Genomic DNA, 20,242 nt, shown 5'->3' with positions numbered 1-20,242 from the left:
GTGTTTGAGACCAGTGTGGTCAACATGGTGAAACCCGGTCTCTACTAAAAATACAAAAAATTAGCCGGGCGTGGTGGCACGCACTTGTAGTCCCAGCTACTTGGGAGGCTAAGGCAGGAGAATCACTTGAACCCAAGAGGCAGAGGTTGCAGTGAGCTGAGATCACACCATTGCACTCCAGCCTGGGTGACAGAGTGAGACTCCGTCTCAACAACAACAACAACAACAACAACAAAAAAGATTATGAGCAACAAAGATACGATAGACCTATATGTGTATTTCAGAATGATTAACTTAGCAACAGCTTAGTACCATCGAAATAAGTTACTAGAGGAAATTTAAGAGAGTACTATAATAATGAAGGCTAGAAGTATAGAAACCCTGAATATGGTTATAGTAGGACTAGAATGGATAAAAAACAGACAAAATGAATACAAGAAACAGAAACAGAATCAACAGGACTTAGTAAATGACTAAATGCAGAAGACAAAGGAGAATGAAATAGTAAAAGGTATCTGAATCTAAATCCTAATAAACTCAAAACAGTGTAGCACAAAATGAAGTAGACTATGTAAGAAATGATATCCAAAAGGAAGTCTAAAATTTCTGCGAAGTGAGGTTCAATGCTATTGTATATTTTTGAGTTAGCCACAAACAGGCAAGGTTATATTAACATGTAAAGTGTGGTTTTATATAATTCAAAATTAATTACACTGTACATACCCCCTGAAGTGGTGCACCAGAAACCACGGCCACATTTGCACGTATTTCTTCTTCATTTAAACTCAGCCCCATGTATTGAGACAGCTCCGGATATAGTTTGGGATAGAGATCTAATAAGTAAATGAATGAATGAATAAATTAAAAAGTACTTACAGAATACACAAAATGAAAACTTCTTTTATTATGGGCTTCTGCGTATTAAGGAAATTATACTTAAGTTACAAAATCTAGAATGAATTTAAAGTAGCAATTTGGAAAGGCATCTCCCCATCTCTGTAACCATTAGAAATGGAAAATACAGAAAATGTTTAAAATTCATAAAATATGAAGACATCTGAACTGAAACAACCAGATTCCTAAACACTCAAAAGTAGAAATAACTTTTCCAAATAAACTATCTTGCCTTTCCTGTTTCTTAAAATAAACCTACTTGATTAGGAATCTAGTAAGAGTACCACTTACCATTTCAGAACAACTGACCAAAATATCTATTTGTCAAGTCAGCTACTTTATAACTCATTCTGTAAACAGGGCTATGGAATGATTCTTCTGAACAATTTTTTTTTTGAAAGCTTGTAAATTTATTTAGTGTCTTATCATTTTAATAATTTTAACCACATTCCAATGAAATCCTGCAAATGGTATTTTTAAATATTAACATTATTTCACTTAGTAGTAGTTATATACTATTTCCAAAAGCTCTTTTCTGCATGAGACTTAAATTATCTGTGACTTAAAATGAATTTTCTATGAGGCAAGGTTATAAACTGTTGTAAGACAAAATGACAGGCCACAAAACTTATTTAACACTTATTTTGTATCTTAAGTCATAGTATTTAGAAGCTCTGTCCTGAATCCCTCTGAACCTTGAAGAAAAAAGGGACCAAAGACAGGATACAGAGAATGAATAAAGGCCTCAATATTTAAGAGGCTTCCCAAAGAGGAGGTGGTTGGAAATTTCAGAAGCTCCCATAGGAAAGACAGAAGACAATTCAGAAAGTTCAACAGCAGCAGCATGATGATAGTTCTTAAATGTGAATTCATAAAGTTCTTACATGTGAATTCATATATATAATTCATTCATAAATGAATCAGTCACATGTTAGGGATTTACAAGTCAGTCTAAAATCAATTTTCATTAAGCCATGAAATACATCCTCATATCCACAGTTCACTATCTTAATTAGAAAAAGGGTTATTTTTTGAAGTAAATTTTTTTTCTTATTCATAACTATTTGAGCTTAACTACCAATTTTATGCAGCCTGTCAAGAAAAAAAAATCTTGGATTCCTTATTTGAGCAAAAGAAGATAACAATATTTCTGTTCACAGAGAATGAACTCAAAGTATAAACCTACTTCCATCTTGAGAGATAGGAGCAGAAGCTTCTGACAAAATTGCTGGATTGGCAGGGTTTGCAGAAAAAGCAGTTTGAGCCTGAAAAAGAAAAGAAGAAAATTTTAACAATATGCTATACTTACTTTATATTCTTATATAATTTATAAGCTAAATCCAGTACTTCCAAAAAGAAACTAAAACAATGAAGATTTATGTAAGAAAGTTTAATTTCAAACATGTCAGCAATACATTTTTTCAAAGGAAATCTGCAAATCAAAACTATATCTGATATTCTAAATACTTTTAAGGCTATCACAAAAAAATTGTAGAAGTACTATTCTCATGTCTTATAACCAGTATTTCATAGTGCTGCCACAATAAATATTTTCAAAGTGCATTCTAAAATGAATAAATTTTACATTTTCATTATTCTTTTACTAATTAGTCCAAGTAAAAATATTTTATTTGCATAAGAAAAAAGCATACCCATATTCATATAAAAAGTCACATATCAGAAAAACACCTAAAAAATAAATACTAAGTTGCTAATATTTACCATTTTAGCATGTCCCACTGAAATCATCTTCATCGCAGCAAGTATAGCAAGGGGTTTATGCTAAACACTTTTAGAATATCAGAAATTATGAAAAAGCACAGTTTATCACTGACATAAATGGACGATGAGAAGGTAATATAATTTGTAACTGTTAAACTTGCCAAAATCATTCTGACACACACTGACACTCTAGCATTTATCAGTGCTATTCATGCCCAAGTATCCACTTCTCAGGGCTGCCTCGATGGCCTATATCATATGAAGTATTTCACTGATGGAAATACTTTATCCTTTACCATTAGATCTGACTTTCTGAAATAGCTATATGTCATTAGAGACAAGTTTGGTAATAAGTTGTATGACCAATCTCTACCAACTTTTTACTTTATTGGAAACGTGTAATTTTAAAAATGAAGTTCATAGTAGTATCTCAACCTAGCCCTAAAATCAATGTCAAGAGTAGTCCCAAAGATGCTTTGGAGATATGAAAGCTTAAGTTAAATAAGTAAAGCCTACAAAAGCTTTGAATGGTACTAAAGTCATATGTTCTGATATACTTGTTGAGTCATCCTTTAATATTCATTATTTCATAATTTGTTAAACAGTCTAGATTTAAACAAAATACAGCATGAACATCTTTATAACTGTAAATAACAATCCACAAATTGAACACGTGTTGAACTTTGAAAGTTCTTTCACCATGATTAGCTAAAAGGAGCTAGTGGCTTGTTATATTACTTCTTCAATCATGTCTAACAAAAAAAGTACCGTGCAGCACTGAAAAAAAAAAAAAAAGAGCTATAAAGACATGAAAAGACATGGAGGAAACTTAAGTGGATATTACTAAGTGAAAGAAGCCAACCTGAAAAGGCTACATACTTTATGATTCTAACTATGACATTTTGAAAAACGCAAAATTGTGGAGATAATAAAATATTAGGCTAGGCACGGTGGCTCAGGCCTTTAATCCCAACACTTTGGGAAGCCGAGTTGGAGAGGTGCTTGAGGCCTGGAGTTCAAGACCAGCCTGGGCAACATAGGAAAACCCTGCCTATGCAAAAAACTGTTTTGGCCGGGCACAGTGGCTCATGCCTGTAATCCCAGTACTTTGGTAGGCCGAGGTGGGCAGATCACCTGAAGTCAGGAGTTCAGCTGACCAACATGGCATGTTGTCATGTTTCTCATGGCCAACATGGCAAAACCCCATCTCTAGTAAAAATACAGAAATTAGCTGGGCATGGTGATGGGTGCCTGTAAATTCCAGCTACCCGGGAGGCTGAGGCAGGGAGAATTGCTTGAACCCAGGAGGCGGAGGTTGCAGTGAGCCAAGACCGTACCACTGCACTCCAGCCTGGTGACAGAGCAAGACTCCATCTCAGGAGAAAAAAAAATGTTTTTAAAGCTAGCTAGATGTGGTGGTGTATGCTTGTAGTTCCAGCTACTTAGGAGGCTGTGGCAGGAGGATGGAGGCTGCAGTGAACTATGACTGTGCCACCGTACTCCAGCCTGGGCAACAGAGCGACATCCTGACGCTAAAAAAATACAAAAGCAAAAGCAAATTATTGGTTGCCAGGAGTTTCTGGAAGGGAAGAAAGAACAGGCATTAAAGGATTTTTAGAGCAGTGAACCTATTCTGTCTAATGCTACAATGTTATACAGTCATGTGCTGCATGTTCTGATCAATGATGAACCACATATACAACAGTGGTCCCATGAGATTATAAAAGAGTTCAAAAATTCCTGCTGCCTAGTGACATCATAGCTGCCGTAACACAACTCATTAGTTTGTGGTGATGGTGGTGTAAATAAGCTTACTGCACTGCTAGTCATATATAAAAAAGTCTAGCACCTACGATTATTCATGGTACATAATACTTGATAATAAATGACTATGTTACTCATTTATGTATTTCTTGTGTTATACACTTTATCTTTAGAGTATATCCTTCTACTTACAAAAACAGTTAACTGTAAAACAGTCTCAGGCAGGTCCTTCAGGAGGTATTCCAGAAGGCGCTGTTATCATTGGAGATGACAACTCCATGCATGTTACTGCCTCTGAAGACCTTTCAGTGGGACAATGTGGAGGTGGAAGACAGTGATATTGATGATCCTGACCCTGTGCGGGCCTAGGCTAATGTGAGTGTGTGTTTTAGTTTTTAACAAACTTACAAGCAATTTTAAAAAACTAAAAATTTAAAAAATAGGAAAAAAGCTTATAGAATCAGGATATAAAGAAATATTTTATACAGCTGTACCATGTGTTGTGTCTTAATCTATGTTATTACAAAAGTCAGAAAGTTAAGAAATTAAAGTTACAGGAAGCTAAGGTTAATTTATAATTCGACAAAGAAAAATCTTTAAGTAAATTTAGTGCAGCCCAAGTATAGAGTGTTGATAAAGTCTACAGCAGTGTACAGTAATGTCCTAGGCCTCACATTCACTCACCACTCAACTCACTGACTCACTCAGAGCAACTTCTAGTCCTGGAAGCTCCATTCATGGTAAGTGCCATATACAGATGTACCATTTTAAATCTTTTACATTGTATTTTTACCATACCTTTTCTGTGTTTAGATACACAAATACTATTGTGTAACAACTGCCTACAGTATTCAGTACAGTAACATGCAGTGTTACTGTATCACACAGGTGGGATCATACAGGTTTGCAGCATAGGAACAACAGACTATACCATATTGCTTAGATGTGTAGTAGGCTATGCCATCTAGATTTGTGGAAGTACACTCTATAATGTTTGCACAACAAACTGTCTAATGTGGCATTGCTCAGAATATACCCGTCTTTAAGCAACACATGACTATATACACATCACTATACATTTGTCAAAATCCATAGAACATGTAACACCAACAGTGAACCTAATGTAATGAAAATATGTAAACTTCAGGTGATATTAATGAGCCAGATGTACCGCTCTGGTGCAGATGCTGATACTGGGGGAGGTTGTGCATGTGTGAGGACAGAGGGTGTACCGTACTTTCGGATCAATTTTGTTGCAAATCTAAAATTGCTCTAAAACACAGCTTACTAATTTAAAACACTTCTCCTTTGTATGTAGTTATGATTTTCTATTCTTTCATTGCTATTGTTTTTAATCCAAGGAATACTGAAGAATACATATAGAAAGCTCCCTGCAAACAAAGTTATATAAATTTAATTATGTTATTTGCAGTAAAAATGAAACAAAAGGATGTAACCCAATTTTAAGTACTGTAAACCATTAAATGTAGCTACTTATTTCAAACTTACTTTGAAATCTGACACTACTAAAAAAAAAAAAAAAGGGATTACGGGTGCCCCAAGGAGCATGCCAGGGCCTATTATTTCTGCCATTAACAGAAAGGATGTGGAAAAAACATGCTTGTAGCATCACTTCTGCCAAATTCTGCCCACCGTATTAGGAAACTGATAAGCTCTGGTTCTATATATCATTATTTACTAAAAGCTTACTTTGCATAAGTAGAGGAAACCATAGGCTCTTTGTCAGGATTTGGAATGGAGAGAAAGGTCTAGGGACTGTATGATGTTAAAAGCCACAGCCTAATGGCTACTGCAGAATAGTTTACAAAATACGAATGGTTGGTTCATTGCTGTAATTTAGCTTTGCTGTGGTGTTAAAGGCCAGCAGATGAGAAAATGAATACTACCTTCCTTCATAACACCGTTTCAGGGGAATCTTAAGAATAAAAACAAACATGAGTATCATCCACCTTAGAAAATGATGCACACACACACACACAAAAAACTACAGCCAAAGAGTTTAATGGCTAGATTAGGAATATTTTTAAATTCCGGGGTAATAAAAGAACCATGTTTCCCACTCTTTATTCACTGTTCTATCTCCCAGCTGCTTTCTGCTCTGAACATAAAAGGTTCTTTAATGTAAATATCTATGTAATTCACTTCTGCTTAAAGAGGGCAGCATGATACAGATTGTAGCCCTCTTTATTTTTCATTCCAATATTTGTCAATATCAACTCTTCTGCTGCTGCTGTTTTCAAAATCAAAAGCCTCAGCTCATATCTGACTATGGTAAATTTACATTCAATTCCATAAAAACCTAACAAAAAAAGGATGAAAACAAAGAACAGATTAGTTATTCTTACGGGTCCACCTAAAAATCCTTATCAGTTAATGTGTTGATGTCATATTAATGGCTAAGCAGTTACTCTGGAAAGCTGAATATTTCAGACAAAAGTCTTTTAAAAAGAGTGCTTGGGGGCCGGGCGCGGTGGCTACAGCCTGTAATCCCAGCACTTCGGGAGGCCGAGACGGGTGGATCACGAGGTCAGGAGATCGAGACCATCCTGGCTAACACGGTGAAACCCTGTCTCTACTGAAAAATACAAAAAAACCTAGCCGGGCGAGGTGGCGCGCGCCTGTAGTCCCAGCTACTCGGGAGGCTGAGGCAGGAGAATGGCGTGGACCCGGGAGGCGGAGCTTGCAGTGAGCTGAGATCCGGCCACTGCACTCCAGCCTGGGCTACAGAGCGAGACTCCGTCTCAAAAAAATAAATAAATAAAATAAAAAGAGTGCTTGTTTAGATGAACTACGTGGAAATAAAACCACATGAAGAAAATACTGACAAAATACTAAAGAAGTGATAGGAACATGTAAAAGATGACTGAATAGGCCACGAGAAACTCTGAGGCATCAAAGCCTTGGCAGCTGAACTGTAGATTTCAGAGATTTTACAACCCTCATTTTAATATCCATACTGGATCTATGATAGAAAATAATTGTTCATAATTCAATTATCAATAAGTAAATCTCACTTTCTAGTAAATTGAAGACAGGACACCAATAAAATGATCTTCAAGGTAAGGAGTTTTCATTTATTTTGTCAAATTAAAATAATAAACAATAGCTGAAGAAATTCTAAATTGATAAAGAGATCAAGTTGAAAGCTAACCGTAAACAGACAAATCCATCATATACTACAGATTATCCTCAGTTAAAATAATTATCAAAAATTTCCCAAATAGCCAGAATTGGTCCCAATTCCTCACTTTGTTCTTAAGCAGAAGCATGTGTCTTCAAAATACAAAGGACTATAAAAATTTTCAACTCAATGCAATGAGACATACTGCAATCTCTACACAGTCATTTAGAGAATGAACAAGTGAAATGTCTGCTGCTCATCTCTCAAAGGAAAGAAATCACTACACTTTCCCTGTGCTTTTAAATAACTGCTCTTCTAAAAGTAGCATGTACTCCACTATTTCTGTAATTTTAACTTCAATTAGGAGGCAGAGAATTACTTTAAAGAGTGGTCATACCTAAAGATCCAAAAGACAAACATACCAATTTTATACAAAACTATGAATATCTAAAAAATTGGAGCATATTTTGTCAACTCAAATATGTTACATATAATTTAAATTTTAGAAAATTAAACGACATGTAAAAAGTGTAAGTCAAATTAAAAAAAATCTCATGCCTATTAATTCACAGTGAAATGAAAAAAAATTGCTAGTTTGTCTGTAAACTTTTTAGTCTGCAATTAATAAAACTAAAGAAAGGTTTATGAAGTGTAAAAATGAACAAATATATCTGCCATTTAGCTATCCTGCTTTACTTCAAGCAAGATGTTACTGTGCTTGTTTTGAAAAAAGTATTTAAACTATCATACCTGAATTACTTTGTCTACCTTCAAGTCTTCAAGAGATGGATAGAGCGACATTTTTGCAGGATTCTTCTAAAAAAAAAAAGAAAGTTATATTACTCTGATGTCACGGAAATGGAAATAGACACATAAACACGTATAACTATTTAACACAATAAAAAACATTTAAATTGCAAAACATATTAAAAAATAGGAATATATAGGCCATACCAAAAGTCAGCTGCTACTTAAGTATCACTAAACTACCTCTCTTCCCCTAATATTATTACTGAACTATATCCATCACCGATTTTTAAAATTCCTCTCAAGTAAAAGTCCCTTCATTTTACAAACTTAGAAAATCAAATAGAATAGTTATTTGACTTACTCCTAACTTACACAAGTACTTGCAACTTAGCCAGGACTACGTAACTACCCTTAGTACAATGCCCTTGGGCACCACACAGCTACATTTCCTTCTAACAATAAAAGCCTAAAAGCAGACCATATGTAGTAACAATACATGAAACCTCTATTACTAAGAAAAATATATACACACATATATGTATACAGAAGAAACTGTATTAACTAACAGATTTATCTTCAGAAGACAGATGGTAAAGGAGTGAGGAATAAGAGGGAAATTTTTACATTTCATTTAAAATACTTCTATGTTAAGTAAAGTATGTTTTTTAGTTATAAATTGCTTTGTGTAATAATTTAAAACACAATTCTCTTAACGTATTATATGAATACATATTTTAAATTTTATTTAGCTGTTTTGAGATAAATACCTGATACTTTCACTCAACCCAATAAAACAGAATATATGCTAAACTGGTATATGGTTTGATGTTAAGATTCTTGATTCAGGTATCAATTTATTACCTCCTATTTCCAAATCCACTTCTTACTGCTTTCTCTCCCAAAATGGAGCTGAGCTCTTTCAACATTGCTCTGTTACCAGCTGGGATGATGTTAAGCCTTGTCAGTAGAGGCAACTGGAGGTACACTGTAGGAGGAAGAGGTTTTCTCCTCATGGTTCCAATGTACTACTCTAGTCAGACTCCTGCAGTACCTGCTCCTACAGCATCTTGCAACCTGCAGGAAGTAGTTCCATAAGCATGCAGAAGCTGACCCCAGCACTCTGTTGAGTAACTCTGCAGCAGAATGCCACCACCAAGGAATCTCCCAGAGCAGCTTTCTCAACCCCGTCATGTGGCTTCTGCAGCAAATTCCAAGGTTCAGAACGCCAGAGGGAGAATTTCAGGGAAGTTCCAGAAGCAAGGTCCAGTGCCATCTGTCCCCTCTTCAACCAGACCTGGATCGCAGCCCAGGTAAGGGAGCAGCCCTAGAGTTAGTGGCTACTTAGTAAGTCTGCTCTTACAGTATTCTTCAAAGTTGTCTTTACTTCTTACAAGTCAATCTCTATTTCTTCAATCATGTTATAACTAATAGTTCTGTGTATTAAACCTCCACTGTTAAAATCACTATATGGTCTCTGTCTCCCAGTTGGACAGCAGTTTTTTTTTAATTAATATAATTCACACACTCTAAAATTCAGCCTTTCAAAGTATACAATGCAATGGTTTTTAATGTATTCACAGACTTCTACAATCATCTCCACCACCTATCTTCGAAGATTTCCATCCTCCCCAAAAGAAAACGCATGCCTCCCCATTCTACCCTCCTTCCAGCTCCAGGCAACATACACTTTCTCGCCTCTGGATTTACCTGCTCTGGATACTTAATCTAGAATCTTAGGATATGTGGCCTTCTGCATCTGGCTTCTTTCACACAGCATATGTTCAAGGTTCATCTGTGTTGGAGCATTTATCAGTATTTCATTCATTTGCATAGCGGAATAATATTCCACTGTATGTATACCACATTATATTTATGCTGTCATCAGCTCATAACATTTGGGTTATTTGCACTTTTTGGCTATTATAAATAATGCTGTTAAAAATGCCAATGAGCATTTGCATTGTTAGCAAATAATATGTGAGTTTATATACTTTTTAAATAAATGCATCTTTAATTCTCTTGGAATATAGCTAAGCATGCAACCGCTGGGTCATATGGTAACTCTAATACCGTCCCCTTGATGATTACAGGATTCGACATATGAATGGAGGGACACGGTCACAAACATTCAGACCATATCATACACCACTATCATATATGATTTACAAATATTTTTCTTATTCTGAAGATTGTCTTTTCATTTTTTTCACAGTGCATTTTGCAGTATGAGGTTTTTAATTCTGATGAAGTTGAATCTATATTTCTTCTTGGTTGCTTATGCTTTAGATATAACATCTCAGAAACTATTGCCCAACTCAAGGTTATGAAGACTTATCCTTATGTTTTCTTCTAAAAATGTTATGTCTTTAATTCCTGCATTTATATCTTTGATCTATTTTATGTTAATTTTGTACATAATGTGTGGTATAGATCCATATTCATTATTATCCATGTGGAAACCCAGTTATTTCAGCACCACTTTTTGAAAATAACTTTTTTGAATTGTCTTGGCACTGTTGTTGAAAATCAATTGATCATAACTGTATGCACTTATTTCTGCAATCTCAATTCTATTTCATTGATCTATATGTCTATTCTTATACCAGTACTACACAGTCTTGAGTACTGTACATTTGTATTAAGTTTTAAAATCAGTTAATGTGAATTCTCCCACTTTGTTCTTTTTCGAAATTGTTTTGGCTATTCTAAACCCCTACCAATTCAGTATCAGTTTTAGAATCAGTATATCCATTTCTGTAAAAATAAATAAATAAATAAAAGGTGTCCTTAAATCTGAAGTGAGTCTCTTATAAACTGGGTATAGCTGGCTCTTGGTTTTTTTTTTTTTTTATTCCATTCATCCCCTCTATGTCTTTTCATTGGAGAGTTTAGTACATTTAAAGTTATTACTGATAGGGAAGGACTTACAATGACATTTTGTTAATGATTGTCTAACTTGAAACTTTTTTGTCCTTCCTTTCCTCTCTTGCCATCATGCTTTTTGTTTCTTTTTTTTTTTTTTAATAAAATTCCTTATTTGTGTGTGTGTATTTTCTATAGGTATCTTCTTTGTGGCTACCATGGAGCTTAAATAAAACATCTTCTAATAAATCTATTTTAAGCTGATAACTTCAACTGCATACAATACTGCTTCTTTTCATCCATCCCCATACTGCATTACTGATGTCACAAATTACATCTTTTATGTTGTGCATCTATTAATATTTTTATAGTTATAAGCACTTATACTTTTGTCTTAGACTTATATATCAGAAATAGGTGATTTACTCACCACCATTACAATAATATGCAGGTCTGTATTTGTCCATAGCTTTATCATTTAATTTTATACTTTCACATTGAACATCCTTTTGTTTCCATTTAACAGACTCCCATTAGCATTTAAGTCAGATATAGTGGTGATGAACTCTCTCAGATTTTGACAATCTTATTTCTCTTTTACTTTTAAAGAAAAACTTTGCCATATACAGTACTTTGCTGGCAGTTTTTCTTCCAGCAGTTTGACTATATCATCCCACTTCTTTCTGACCTGCAAGGTTCCTGCTAAGAAATCCACTTAGAGTCCTACAGAATCTCCTTTGTACATGACAAGTTGTTCTTATCCTGCTGCTTTCAAAATTCTTTGACAATTTGATTATAGTGTGTTTCCATGTGGATGTCTTTGGGTTGTTCTACTCTGGAGTCCATTGGGCTTCTTGAATCTGGATGTCCACTGCCTTCCTTCAATTTGGGAAGTTTTGGTCATTATTTCTTCAAATAAGCTTTTTGCTCCTTTCTCTTTCCAACATATGGAACTTCCATACAATCTATATTGATACAATTGATGCTCTCCCATTAGTACTCTAGGCTTCTTCATTCTTTTTTTATTCTTTTTCTTTTTGCTTCTCTGACTGGATAATTTCAAATGACCTGGCTTCAAGTTCACTAATTCTTCTCCTTGAAAAACACTGCTGCTAAACTCCTCTTGTAAATCTTTCAATTCGGTCAAAGCATATTGCATCTGTTACAATGTTTGTTTGGTTCCTTTTTATGTTTTCAATCTCTTTGTTGACACCATTTTGTTCATGCAGCATTTTCCTTGGGTCACTGAACATGTTTATGGTGGTCAGTCTGAATTCCTTCTGAGATAATAAAGATATCTTAAAGTGTTTCCTTAAAGTAGGTTTCTGGATATTTTGACCCTTTGATTGTGCCATGTTTCCCTATTTCTTTGTGTGCCTTTTAACAGCATGTTGGGATCCAAGCATTTGAAAAAATATCACCCCTGCCAGTCTTTGTGGACTGGCTCTGTAGAGAGAAAGATCCTCACTGATCAGCCTGACTAGAGATTCTGCATGCCTTCTGAACCTTTCCTGAGCATGCTTCTTCTCTACCAGTGTGTATAAATTCTCAAGATGAACTTGCTGGTTTCCTTTTTCAGGATCTCATAATCTTTTGCTCCCTGTGCTATATGTCTATAGTACTTCAGGTTCTCTGGAGCTGCTGCAAGCCACCCAGCTCTCTTTTGTTTTCGGAGGCCTCCAACCTGGTGCCCTTTCCTGTCAGTGGGCTTTTAGAGTATGTCCACTCCTGCCTGTGCTCCAAGTCAGGTGAAACAGAAGCCAGTCCCTTGGGGGTAGCTCTCTGAAGTGTTGACACATACTCCACTATTCTCTCCCTAACCCCTTTCATGCCATACCTAGGGACAGGCTGCTGAGCTGTATCATCCTCTGTCTGCCCTACCATAGGTCCTCTAGAGCAGAAACAAGTCTTCCAGTTCTCTGTTGTTCTCAGTGGCTCCCAGGCACCTGGAATACACCAGCTCCTGTCAGCTTTCCAAGACAAGCAAGACAGAAGCCAGTCCCTCAGCCCACTGAAAAGGTGAAACACTGGACACACATTCCAACTCTTTTGTCTCCCCAAGGAGAAGCCAGGAGTTGAGGATTTTCTCCTGCTGGTTTCATGCTGGAGGTGGGGAGGGACCATGGTGAGTGCATGCTGAACTGTCAATTTTGTTTTCAATGACCCCACAACCTGGTGCCCTTTCCTGTCAGAACTTACATTGAGGCAAAATAAAAACCAGACCCTTGGGCAGACCTCTGAAAAATCTGAATGTCAAACATATGTTTCAGTCTTCTCTTTCCCTCCCCAAGGAAAAACCAGGAGCCTGGAGTTTCCTCTCGCTCATGCCATGCTGAGCCAGGGAATGAATTATGGTGAGCAAGTAGGATGAATTTTCCTACCATCTTCACTGCAGTTGGTTTACTGCTCACCTAGAATGCAGGAGCCTCTTAACTAGTTTCTGGATTTCTTACAAAGAGGTCTGGTGTGTGTACTGTTATTGAATCAATATTTCTGTGGGGAGAAGAAGTGTATGAGCTTTCTACTGCACCTTCTTGCTGATATTATACATCTTTTATTTGTTTCTTTTCTAATTTCTCTGGCTATAATCTCCAGTACAATGGTGAATAGTAGTGGCCTGGTACAGTCCTTAAGAGAAAAACAGAATCTGGGTTTGTGGGGAAAAAAAAAAAAATTCACTCTTGAGAGAGCACTATCAAAGATGATTTAATTGCATTAATCCAGGAGAACAAAGTGAATTACCTTCTTTGGTTCAAAGGATCAATTTCTTAGCAGCCTTTTCTTTAAACACAATTTTTTTGTCTTATTTAAACTTTCGGCCATTCTATCAACATAAACAAAATGCATATGATATATAATATACAAAACGTAAAGCAAGTTGCAATATCAACAACCAAAATGCACTGAAAAGAATGTTACCCGGCCATCTAATATTATTTCTATTTTTTATTTCTTTTTTTGATTCTGTCACTGGCTAACTTCAAAATCCCACTGTTCTCATGAAAAATGAAGTGGTTTCCTAACTTTTCTCTCCATAAAAGTTTCTCTTCAAATAAATATTAACTGAAGTTGTCTGAACAACTCTTGAGTTAATTCACACACCAGCAACTCAAGCCTAGAAGAAAAATGAACTTTCAATTTTTTTAAAATAATAAATATTACCGTAATTTACACTGATGTAAAAAGTAAGTTTCAGGTTTGCTTTAAGTGTATTGATCTTAATTAACTCTCTCACAAAGCATTCCTCAATTTTACTTTCTTGACCCATTTCATTAAATTTCTTTCCAAGTATTAAAATGTTGTAGCTGCAAACCACCTACTGACTATTTGCCACCCAGGTCACATGCTTCCATGCCTGCATATTTTTGTAAAAGGTGCATTCTCTTCCAGGAATGTCCTTCCAGGACTCTCCACCGATCAAAGTCCTAGCTAGCCTTGAGGCCTAGGTCAAGCGACAGCTTCTTAAAAGCGGGTGACTTTGATGGCTTCAGATGGATATTATTTGCTCCTCCCAACTCCTCTCAACTCTGCCTTAGATTATAGCTAGTACATGTTTATCTCCACTACTTAAAGGCAGGACTCACATTCAATATATTTACACAGCATAAATGCTTTTTCCTCATCCTCAAAGATATCAAATGTAGCTAGGCGCAGTACCTGTAATCCCAACAGTTTGGGAGAACAAGGTGAGTGGATCACTTGAGCCCAGGAGTTTGCGACCAGCTTGGGCAACATGGAGAAACCCCATCTCTACAAAAAATATAAAAAAGTAGCCAGGGACAGCGGCACACGCCTCTAGTCCCAGCTACTCGGGGGGCTGAGGTAGGAGGACCACCTGCGCGAAGGAGATTGAGGCTGCTGTGAGCTGTGGTCACGCCACCACACTCTAACCTGGGTGGACAGACTGACACCCTGTCTCACCAATAAAAAAAAAAAAAACTTTTTGAAAAGAAGATATCAAATGTTAGTATTTTGACAAATGTCATCAAAACAACAGTAAATAAGATAACTTTAAACACTTATTGAAAAGATCAAAATATTCTTAGGGCAAGTCCGTACTTTTGAAGCTAACAGTGTAAAAAGCCTAACGGTGTAAAAAACCTAGCAGTGTAAAAAATAAAGCATTTATCATTTGTGGAAATGATAAATGCTTTATTTTTCTGAAGGGCTCCATTAAGTCACTTGCATATTATATTTAAATCTTTGACCTAATGGGAACGTCAGAAACACAGCCCTTTTTCAAGAACCACAAAGCTAACTCCGGGAAATCCTCCTAATTGTGGCTGGAATTTTATAATGACCAATAATGAGGTTTAAGAGGATTCTGAAAGTAACTATTACATCAGTGTAAGAATCTCATTTTACCTCACTTGCAACTCTTATCAAACATTATTATTGTACGAACTAAACTACAGAATTTTGTCTCTAGGCTTTCCTTCAAGTTGAGTAATCACTAAGAAGATAAAACTCCCAAATCTACTCTGTAAGAGTTTGATCAAACCTTCCTGATCACTACAGCTTTTTTCCACTGGCCTGATTCCTTGGAAAGAAATGGTACTGCCCACATACGCTTTGATCAGGTTTGGTCCACACTACAATATTTGCAATCTCTGTGACTCACTTCACGCCTTATGAAAGGCCCCTAAACCCAATGTATCTCAGGCCTCAGGCCTCAGAAATAACTCCCAAATAGTTTCTATTAAGAGATCTTTCAGTGGTTGGGATAGTTTCAGGACTTCTTCAGAACACCAAAACGCTATATATATATATATATATATATATATATATATGCATTTTGTCTGCCTCAGTACCAAGTTTTCCATTTGTCCCTCAACCCCCTCAGGGCAATATCAGAGTAATGTCCTTGAAGTCTTTAAATACGTGTACAGAACAAAGGCCCTCAACTTAAATACCGTACGTGATATTTTGGAATTCTAGTTTATTTGCTCTCTGGATATAATATTCTGATTAATGAAGTAGGAAACACTGGCAAAGTTTTCCAAATAATATCACCTAGAATGGCAATACTCATCATTTTCTGAGGTATTAACCTTACCCCTCCTCAAACCACCAACTACAACTGGCCTCGCTTAAAAATGGCATGTGACTGTTTAAGGTGAAATTATGTTTATTTGCTTCTTTTAATCTAAGCTATTAAAACAGGAGTTCCCAACCCCCAGGCCATGGACCAGAACCAGTCGGTGGCCCATTGTGAACCAGGCCACCCACAGCAGGTGAGTGGCAGGTGAGCCAGCATTACCACCTGAGCTCTACCTCCTGTCAGATCAGTGGCAGCATTAGATTCTCAAAGGAGCAGGAACCCTATTGTGAACTGCACTGCAAAGGATCTAGGTTCAACTTTCCTTGTGAAATAGTTTCATCCTGAAACCATTCCCCTATCCCGTCTGTGGAAAAACTATCTTCCATGAAACCAGTCCCTGGTGCCAAAAATGTCGGGAATCCCTGTATTAAAAACATCTTGGGATAATAAAAATTTAGGACTGCAGAACCATTGATTTTTTTTAAAAATTACATGACAGTTGGTAAGCAATTAGTTGAATTCAAAGATGTTGCCTATTTCAACTACTGATATCTTCAAAACCAGGAAAATTTGGAGTAACTGGGTTTCTTTTGTTGAAGCAGTTATTAAAACTTCTAGTAAAGTTGTGTTTCTTTTTTTTTTTTTTTTTTTTTTTTTGAGACCAGGTCTCGCTCTGCTGCCCAGGCTGGAGTGCAGTGGCCGGATCTCAGCTCACTGCAAGCTGCGCCTCCCGGGTTTACGCCATTCTCCTGCCTCAGCCTCCCGAGTAGCTGGGACTACAGGCGCCCGCCACGTCGCCCGGCTAGTTTTTTGTATTTTTTTAGTAGAGACAGGGTTTCACCGTGTTAGCCAGGATGGTCTCGATCTCCTGACCTCGTGATCCGCCCGTCTCGGCCTCCCAAAGTGCTGGGATTACGGGCTTGAGCCACCGCGCCCGGCCGTAAGGTTGTGTTTCATTATTTCACTTCTGCAAACTATTCATAGAATGACTGAAAAATTTAAAATGTAAAAATAAAGTATCAGGCCAAGAACCGTGTGGCTCATGCCTGTAATCCTAGCACTTTCGGAGGCTGAGACAGGAGGACTGCTTGAGCCCAGGAGTTCAAGACCAGCCTGAGCAACATAGCAAGATTCCATCTCTAAAAAAAATAAAAACTAAAAAATGAAAAAATAAAGTATCCATTGGACCCAGATGGTAAGCATTCCAGATGGCTCATACATGAGGTCTAGAAACACAATTTGATATATCCTAAGCAGTCTTCCAGAGCAATGTTTCTCAATCTGGCTAATCATCACAGCCAAATTACCCGAGGCTCTAGTTGTTATAAAAACAGCTTCCTGGGCAGACACAGATTTCATGGAAAGACTTAGGAACTCTTCTTTTTAATAAATATCCTGGGGGTTTCTGATGATCAGTCATTAAGAAGTATGTCCATATGAAGTCCACTCTAAGTAGAATATTTAATCCTTAACCATAGGATTCCATTTCTCACCCAGTGAATTGGCAAAAATGCAAAGTTTGACAACATTCTCTGACAGCAAGGCTTTGAGAAACACTCATATACTACTAATGGGAGCGTAAACTAGTACAATTACCATGGAGAGTGAGTTTGCAGTATCTACCAAAATTCTAAATTCAGATACCCTCCAACTCTGCAGTATCACTTCAGGTCTCAAAACCTGAAGTGTACAAATATACGTGCACAAAGGAAGCAACATACGTAAAAGTTTATTCACCGCAGCACTGACTGTAACAGCAAAAGACTTGAAAGCTATACATGCTGATATTAGAAAAGCTCCGAAATATTATCACTAACTGGAAAAAAAAGAGCAAAATGTGGAGCAGTATATAAAATGTTAATGTTTGTGCTAAAAGGAGGCAAATACAGCTTATATGTTTGCCTGTGTAGATATAAAATATCCCTAGAAGAATACCTAAGAAATGTAAAAAAGTTGCCTGCCTGCCAGAAGACTTGATACTATATACCTATTTACACTGCTTAAATTTTGAGACATGTGACTGTTTACCTACTCAAAAACAATACATTTACAAAAGATGTTGGCAGCACTTGAAAAGAAATTAATAAATGCTAACGTAACTATTGCTAAAAGTAGAAAGTATTTTAAAGTTATTTGGGGGAGCTTTTCTTTTTTAGAATCTCTTGGCATTTAATACCTATGAAAAGTACCCAAATCTGGCAAAAACAGAGAAAATAGTTGTGTCACGCTCATTTTAAGAAACTCTTTAAACAGTACATTTAACCGGCAACCATTAGCAAATTCTTCCCCTATTGTTCCTCTTTTTCTCCTTTTTACATCTTTTCCTATAATGTCCAAAACTAAAAGTTAATGTCTCCAAAGTTAAATTTAATTTATAATGGAGTGACTACTTACTGACCATTTTAAAAGTCATTCTACTTCTTTTTATTCTGTGCCACAAACCACTTGATTTATAATATTTCTGTACCATTTAAGGCACAAAAGTTTATAGAATTAGGTTGGTAACACAGAAGACAAAAGGACATATTTTCTACCGTTATCCCTCAATCTTAAACAGGAAAATAAAAAGACTGAACAAATTTGGGTTTTAACTAATCACATATACATTTAGAAATCAATTTAAAAAGGCCCGCCGTCGTTTTTCAACGTAAATGTCCTCCTTTAATCAACTATTTTTGAAACAAGCAGATATTAAGAGTTTGGTAAGCCGAGCGTATCTTCTAAGCAATGTACGCAATGGAAAAGTCAACAGTAAACTTGTATGTGGTTATACAGACTAGATAATCTAGAAACCCCTTTCAAAAATGGGCACTTTCGAAGACTCCATGACTCAATAATCCCACTTTGGTAAAAGTGAAACTTTCCACATCCATATGCCTTCCGTTTCCCATTATTACAAGGAAATCCTGAAAGGAAGGCTCTGAGTCGTCAGATCTCAGGGGTATTTCCTTCTAAACACACCCAACTGGAAACGTTTCTCCCTCAGGTCCAACTTCTCCAGGAAAAAGCTCAAAGCGAAAAACCTCTCCCCACCCCCTTCCAAAAAAAGTCAAGGCTTCGCCCACTAAACAAACACTTCCTTCCTCCTTTCAAATCCAGGCTTCCCGAATAACCCAAAAGGAGGGTGATTAAGTACAGACCAAGAAACGCGGAGCACGGGGAGGAACCGTGACCAGAGGCTCTTTCTTTACTCAACTCGAGATCGTATCGAGGAGAAAACAAGGATCGAGAGACTGTCCCAGGAAGAACCCCAGAGCTGGGGCGGGGGCTGCCGGCGTTCACCCGGCCGGGCCTCCGGGCTCAGCCAGCACCGGCCCCAGCCCCAGTCCCAGCCCCGGCCCCAGCCCCAGTCCCGGCGGGAGCCCGAAACCCGCGGGGTCGCGGCAGACAGAGCGCGCTGCTCCCGCAAACTTACCCCCCAGCCAGCAGGGCGCAGGGCGGTGCGCGGAACACCCTGAGGAGAGGGCGTCGCCGCCGCCTCCCGAAAACGACTGCGACCTGGATGCAGTCCGTGAAGTGGCCCGGGGACCCTCACGCCTCTGTCCCAAGTCCCCCCGCCCGGGACCCGGCACCGGCGTCCTTCCTCCCTCCTTGGCCTCTCACCTAGCCCACAAGGAACCGCTCGCCGCCACCGCCTCCGGTCACTGGCACGGACTTCTGAGGCCCGAGGGTAAGAGAGCGGCGCGCGCCCGAGGACCGCCCCCGAGGCGCGTCATGGCACCGCCCCCGCCTTCAGCCCGCGCAGGCGCACGGCGCCGGGTCAGGTGATCACGTCCCTAAGGTAACCGGGCGGTAGATGTGAAGAGGCCTGGGCGTGGGTAGTTCCTGCAGCTCCAGGTGTCCGGCAGTGCGGGGCGGTCCATGCCGGCCGCTCTCCACTGCCCAGCGGTTATGCTCCCAGTCTTCTCCGCTCTTCGGCAGTTAGTGCCCGCGGGCCCCGTGCCACCCACTCACTACAGTGTGTATCGCAGCTCACGGTCTCTTGGTTCTCGTCGCCTCCAATTCAAAGAGGTCTCTGGAGCCCATGCTCCCTCTTAGGATGCCTTCGACCTCCACCACTGCTGCCC

The 20,242-nt window shown here is 38.0% G+C and overlaps 1 protein-coding gene across 5 annotated transcripts in view; it reads right to left on the bottom strand.

Annotated features, from left to right (window-relative positions):
• SDCBP (syndecan binding protein) overlaps nt 1-19,902 on the bottom strand; it is a 29,739-nt gene extending 9,837 nt beyond the window's left edge. For 2 of the 5 annotated variants that reach the window (XM_008000708.3, XM_008000711.3), the window contains exons 1-4: nt 19,779-19,902; nt 8,273-8,338; nt 2,081-2,159; nt 724-833 (exon numbers count right to left, since the gene is read on the bottom strand). In XM_008000708.3, coding sequence (XP_007998899.3) covers nt 724-833; nt 2,081-2,159; nt 8,273-8,323 — 240 coding nt within the window. In that variant the 5' untranslated portion in view covers nt 8,324-8,338; nt 19,779-19,902. Of the gene's footprint in view, nt 1-723; nt 834-2,080; nt 2,160-8,272; nt 8,339-19,590; nt 19,613-19,778 lie in introns of those variants that run through there. The other 3 variants (XM_008000709.3, XM_008000712.3, XM_008000710.3) reach the window with 3 other exon arrangements.
• Nucleotides 19,903-20,242: the final 340 nt, after the last annotated feature.

This window comes from Chlorocebus sabaeus, chromosome 8 (genome assembly GCF_047675955.1).
Source record: "Chlorocebus sabaeus isolate Y175 chromosome 8, mChlSab1.0.hap1, whole genome shotgun sequence".
Lineage (NCBI taxonomy): Eukaryota > Metazoa > Chordata > Mammalia > Primates > Cercopithecidae > Chlorocebus > Chlorocebus sabaeus.
The sequence above is the reverse complement of the archived record's forward strand: the minus strand, read 5'-3'. Positions and strand labels throughout refer to the sequence as shown.